Below are 6572 nucleotides of genomic sequence, written 5' to 3'. Positions count from 1 at the left end.
ATGTTTTGAGACAATATTTAGACAAATCGATATGTCATTCCCTCAAAAGTATTATTCTCTATCCTTCTTGTCATGGATGACTTTATTCTAAGATTACTTTAACACATAGAAAAAATGATTTTGCGCAAATGCATTTTGTCTATGTTGCGTGAGAGCCAGAGAGAGAAAACAAATAGTGCGCTGACAGCCTCTTAAACAAACATTTTTAGAATAGTATTATGCTTTAGCTTATAAAATTACAACATAGGAATATGTAAAAATGTGATTTCTGTACTAAAAATTAATTGTGAAGTATTTAAAACTATGCAAGTTTTATCGTTTTTAAAGCACAACAATTGTGTATAGATGACAGATACATACTTTAACAGACGGGTCACATGCCATTATCGCAAACATGGACTGCATGTCGAGCAACGCCTGTCGTACTTCACGGTAAACAGATCCCAGGAATCCGAGTGGCATGGCCAGCTGGAAAAGGAGACCATTCACCATTGCCAGATCACCAATTGTCATGTTACCTAATGGATTATTTACATTCATATCTGGTTGCTTGATGTATTTTTGTTTGATTATACATAAAATAAAACCACTAAATAAAAAAATAATACAGTTATATTACCTTCAACTATTTGTTTTGCGGCTAATATCATTGCTGCGCTCATTGTTATGCTAAAAATGGCATTTTGACCAAAATTCAAAAGTGCCAGACTTGAGCTAGTCTTAAGCGAAGCCATCTCAAATTTTTGTAAGACACGGTCGTATCTGTTGGCTTCGTACAGTTCATTATTGAAATACTAAAATCCAAGAAAAAAAAAAAATTATTTAATGTTTTAAGTTCTAAAGGCTGAAATAAATTAAAGAGGGTAAAAGGTAGAACACAGGGATACAATTACAATTTTACTATACTGAATCTTAGTATTAAACAAATTTGAAGTAAGATTAACTGTACGTTGAAAAAGCCATGACGCAAAAAGACTGTACAAATTATTATCTGAAAGTAATTTATAATTTGTCCTTAATTAGGGCCCGTTTTACAATCATAGTTTAAACCTCGGTTACGCTTGAACCACTGATTTTACCGGCCGAATTTGGTGGTTTAACCGGAGTTCAACTATTGTAATACGGGCCCTTAGTAAGAATAATAAATTAATAATTTTATCACATACAAAAATACCTTAACAGTTTCATAATTTATTAACGAGTCCATAGCTTTATTTCCAGCTTCGTTTTCGGCTTGATTCATAAAAATTCGGAATTTTGTCCTCCACTGGGTTATTAATAAAGTATAAGCTGTATAAATAGAAACACAGCCAAAGGATAAAGCAGCAAATTGATAACCACAATTTAATCCCTAAACAACATTGAATAACTAAAAATGGGTTCAAGTTTATAGTTACAAAAACTTACCAAAATGGTGCTAACTAGTGTCAATTCAAATACAGTAGGTACAATATTAAATACCATAGCAGTAAGTACAAAGTTTATTCCCCGGCTTCCACGATCTATTACCTAGACAACCATAAATAAATAATTTAAAATAACTTACAATAAGTGTATGATAAAATCTAATTGATATAATCACTATTAATGGATGTGTAGATGGTTATTTCAAATGATTTCATATAAAATTGAAACCACAATAGTAATAAACTTTTGGAGACATCTCATGGATGTCACACTTTAAAAAAAACTACATTAACTTTTTAAAACAAAAATAAACATTAAAAGTGAAAATAAATAATAATTTACTATACTATAATACTAAAATATATTATTAAATACTGCATAAAATATTATAATATTTTAATTTTAACTAATTTAACTATGAAAAAAGTAAGCCTTTAAAAATATTTATTATTACGCCCACTTGATCAAGTACTATAAGAAGTATGTAACCAAACCTTAGATAATGCACCAGTTTGTCTAGATAAATGGAAACTTAGATCTAAACTGTGAAGGTGTAAGAAAACATTTCTGGCAATTTTTCTAATGGATTGTTGAGCCACACTAGCAAATACAGCATTACGAAGTTCATTCATACCAGCAGCAGCAGTTCTACAAACACCATCTGAAATTATGACAGGTCACTGTAAAGTTGTATTTTAGTAGTTTTACAATGATTTTTGTTATTTTTTTTCTTATCCTGTAAATAATATTTCTACTAGAAGGAGTGCTTAGTTTTCAACATATAGTATCTTATTTTTTAGCAAATTGGATCAAGATGGTACTTTGAAGAGGTCGTTTTTTGATTTTCTCAATTGTTTTTAACGCCATGGGAAAAACCAATAGGTATTTTTCTAACCTATTTTTTTTTCTAACGCTTTTTATATCACCATAGAAATGAATAAAATTTAAAATTACTTAATTCCACTAGATATATTATTATAATGGTTACTTATTAATACATATTTATGTATCATAAATTTTCTTTCGTCCGTTCAGAATTTTTTTTTTTATCGAATGTAATCATTACATTCAAATTAAATACTGTAATAATACTCTATTTAGTCCGAGGACCGAAGAGACGATGGACATGCTTCCACCACAGCTGCACTTGCCCGCTTTTTTATATTGTTAAATTGTAATTTAAAATTGATAAGTTATGACAAATATATATAACTGCTCTAAACTGAAATTATATAATAGCAAATTAACAAACTATTATGATTTATGTATTAATTTTATAATAAGAGTATTTAATTGTATATTGGATAAAAAAAAAAAACAATCAATACATGTACATTTAAATAAAAATTATAAGTATGGCTGATATTTGAGCACTACTTCTGATATTATTACTTCAAACTTACTCACACGATATCAACAGTGTCGCCGCAACAGTTAATACAGTTTCAGGTGCCGAATCCATAGTTAACAATGCATCCCCGGTAGAACCAAGTTTTTCGTTGAGATCGTCCATTGCATATTTGAGCATGAATGGGACAGATACGTTCAACATTTTGGCCGCAGCCAATAATCCGAGAGCCAATGTAACTCGTTTTCGAATAGTCACATCATCCTATATATTTATTTAATTTTGTAACTGATATAGGTACTTTCATAAACTATTAATTAACATTAAAACCAACCTTTGGCCAAATGTACTGCATCATACCCAAGATCATATCTTTGCCTGTAATATTATTGGGTTCTAATACGGACAAGTTCTCTTTAACATGAGCCCCACCAATATGATAACATGTTGGAAGTGTTGCCAGTTTGTTTGGAATCTGCAGCTTTTTATGGCGATTGCAGAGGGCATTGTTATGATGTATACTATAAGTAGAGATAGCCTGAAAAAATAATATAATATGATATTTTTGAAAAAATATAAGAAAAAAATGAATATATTTCACATACCTATATTAAAATTTAAAAAAAATTGGAAAATATTGCTAAATATACTATATATTATATAGATAAATATAACAGTAATTGTTTAGTAAATATTATGAATATATTTTAAATATTACATTTGGTTTAACACACGTGACACGTATTGTATTTATTGATTAATCATTTATACTAATATTATGGTAAAATAAATATTCCATATTTTCATATTATAATTATAATTTCAAATTTTTAGCTTATGTATATATAAGCTTTACATAGGTTTTTTTTTATACTTCAATTTTAAAAGAAGTTATGAGCATTTTAAAATGCTCATAACTTGCTTTAAAATGAAGTGTAAAAATACCTTGTTATAGACTAGATAATATTTTTACTTCTAAATTAAACATAACAGAGTTAAATGAACTATTCAGAACGTATAATTTGTTATGTTAAGAAATATATTTATAAAAGGAAAAATAATGAACTGTTAGATTTATTAATTACACTCATATAGCACATACAAATGCACATTTCATTTGTCTTTAGATATCATATTATGAACTTACTAGTAGCTTGTTTGTTTTATACAAATCATTGTTAATAATTTGGCTAAGATATTATATAAATTAAAGTCATATATTATAATGTACTTATATTTATTATACTCCTCTAAGTACCAAAATACAGGTATTCTCAAATGAACAATTTGTATTTGTTCAATGTAATAATAATTTATCAGCTATAATAATAACATATATTTTTTAATGTAATTATTTGGTTATGAATTATGAGTAATGTTTAGTTATGTAACCTTTGTATTTGTATAGGTACCTAGATACTGAAATCTGTTGTATTAGGTAGGTATTATTATGTTTATGAGATTTATTTTATTTTATTAAAGGAACATTTTAATATTGATATTATTGTATTAAATAGACCAACGAGCAGTGGCGCCGAAAGCGTATTTTTTATGGGGCGAATCGCGCCAGTGTTTGCTTTGTGATAGTTGAATTTACCTTATAATCACGTGGGTGGTGGGTGGTGGTGGTAACTAATTTTTATACTTTGCCCCACCAAATGAAAAACAAGTCGGCGCCACTGCCAACGAGTTAGGCTATTATTTAATAATCAAAGAAACCAACTGGAAAAAAATCAACAAATTTAACTTAAAATATATTTATTCCGACAGATTATGTTTTATAAATTATTATTTAACATGTAATGATTGCAAACATTTTTCAAGTAATCTCCGATTCTCCTTTACCAGCTCCGTAGCAACCACAAAACCAGTTGACTTCTCAGCCTCATTACTTTCTAATATGGCCAACATTTTTGATTCCCAGTGTTTTATTTCTTCCAGCTTTGTTTCAACAACCATAGTTCCAATTTTAGATACAGCTTTGACCTCACTTTGGTCAAATAAATTTGCAAACACCCGGTTTTTCAATTCTTCATCATTAAGTCGATCAGAATAAATTAATAGGTATGTTAAAACTTTTGTTGACCACGATAAGCCTTCTGATGTACAATAATGACCTTCTAATAAATCATAAGTTCTAAGTTTTTCCATTCGATTCTTATTTAAACCTTTGCCTGTTTTTGAAATGATTTCATTAGCTGACAAATGAACAGAATCTTGTGGATTTGATGGAACAATGAAACCATATTCTAAAAATAATTTAGTATTGGAATGTGGTCCATAGTTAATGAACACTTCAGAATGTTTTTTAAATAACTTTTCAGTTACAATAGTATATGCCCCATTTAAATTATTGACCGTGGCCCGAACACAAGCCAAAGGAGAGTGGTTAAACATATCTATATATGGTGCAAGTGCTAGATTGTTGACATCTGACAATTTTATTTTATTTTTTAAGCTACAGTCTGGACTCATATAAACGGCTCTAGTATTTACGATTGACCATGCCCATTTATAGACTTCAAATGTAAATATATTTCTGCAAGTGTCTGAACAGTGTGAACAAACAACGGAAGACATTTCATACATGATTTGATTAAAAGTTGTTGATATTGTGTTGTGATGGTCTTGTACTTTATTTGAAAGATCATTGGGTAAATGTTCAGCAGGGCAGTATGCTGAATTTGACAGGATTGTGGGCAATGAGACAATATAGTTATGCCAAAATGATTCAGATCCTTTGTGCCGCTCAAACATCAGGTATGTGGCTAATACTTGTTGTGTCTTGTATACAGTGGTAAAGTGTTTGCCAAATGGTGACATAGACACAGAGTCAACAGTGATCACCAAACAACCGGGTACAATGGCAAGTGGTTGTCCCGCATCAATGTTTTGGGCTGCCATAAGCCCTCGTCCAGTGTCAGCAAAACTGGCTGGCACCAACCGGCAGGTAGGCTTCCATCCATGAGACTTCATCCATGTAGTCAGCGAGACAACTTCAAACTGATAGCCAGTGGAAGGGCGGTCAGAAGTGGGTTTGCTGCGGCGGCGGGCTGTGCGACCCATTGGTAAGTACGGAGAATCGGTAGACTTTACTCGGGACTCACCTTGTAATGGTTTCTCAGCAAACAGAACGCAACGTGTCGGCCACACAATTTTGGCAGGCCAAAGACAATCGCCATGCCTTTGGATGTCGTGAGGTTCGAAGAACTGTATAAAATAATAAAGCGCACACTCACATTGAAATATAAAACGATGACACTAATATTGTTATTTCATTTGACATGTTTTAACACTTGATATTTTATCAAAATCGAATAATACTACATAGGTCAATAGGATAATCCGTTTAATCAGCGCTGTCGCTGAACTATTATCCTTTATCACATAAGTATTCTGTGATATTAGCATGTGATTAGCATAGACCATAGTTATTATTATTATGATAAAGAAGTTCTTTATAATCGTGATAATAACTAGATAGCCGACCTTAGATTATAACCACGGACTATAATAGAATAGAAAAATAATAGTCCTGTCAATAGGGGGTTATGCCTTTCAAAAAATACCAGTTTTAAAACTTGGCAAAAAGTTTCGTCTCTGATGATTGACCAAAAAAAATGCGCCATCCCTCAGAGGTCCACAACCGTCCACCATTTTGGATTGTAGGAGAAATTTTTCACTATTTTACTGTTTTTGCGAAATATCTCTAATATCATTGACTTCACGCTAAATATAGCTTGTATGAAAATTGAAGATCGTAAAATTTTTGTGAACCATGAAAGGTTCTATGAAATTTTAGCGAAAGAGTAATAGA

The 6572-nt window shown here is 30.7% G+C and overlaps 1 protein-coding gene across 1 annotated transcript in view; it reads right to left on the bottom strand.

Annotated features, from left to right (window-relative positions):
- The window catches only part of LOC100164438 (ATP-binding cassette sub-family B member 7, mitochondrial), a 13142-nt gene extending 7091 nt beyond the window's left edge, over positions 1 to 6051 (bottom strand). Inside the window, exons 1-8 of the mRNA XM_001944571.5 lie at positions 5863 to 6051; positions 3090 to 3293; positions 2815 to 3019; positions 1902 to 2068; positions 1408 to 1509; positions 1175 to 1351; positions 620 to 794; positions 361 to 518 (exon numbers count right to left, since the gene is read on the bottom strand). Of these exons, the coding sequence (XP_001944606.2) occupies positions 361 to 518; positions 620 to 794; positions 1175 to 1351; positions 1408 to 1509; positions 1902 to 2068; positions 2815 to 3019; positions 3090 to 3293; positions 5863 to 5937 (1263 nt within the window). The 5' untranslated portion in view covers positions 5938 to 6051. The remainder of the gene's footprint in view (positions 1 to 360; positions 519 to 619; positions 795 to 1174; positions 1352 to 1407; positions 1510 to 1901; positions 2069 to 2814; positions 3020 to 3089; positions 3294 to 5862) is intronic.
- Between the last annotated feature and the right edge of the window lie 521 nt (positions 6052 to 6572).

This window comes from Acyrthosiphon pisum, chromosome A1, assembly GCF_005508785.2.
Source record: "Acyrthosiphon pisum isolate AL4f chromosome A1, pea_aphid_22Mar2018_4r6ur, whole genome shotgun sequence".
Classification (NCBI taxonomy): Eukaryota; Metazoa; Arthropoda; class Insecta; order Hemiptera; family Aphididae; genus Acyrthosiphon; species Acyrthosiphon pisum.
The sequence above is the reverse complement of the archived record's forward strand: the minus strand, read 5'-3'. Positions and strand labels throughout refer to the sequence as shown.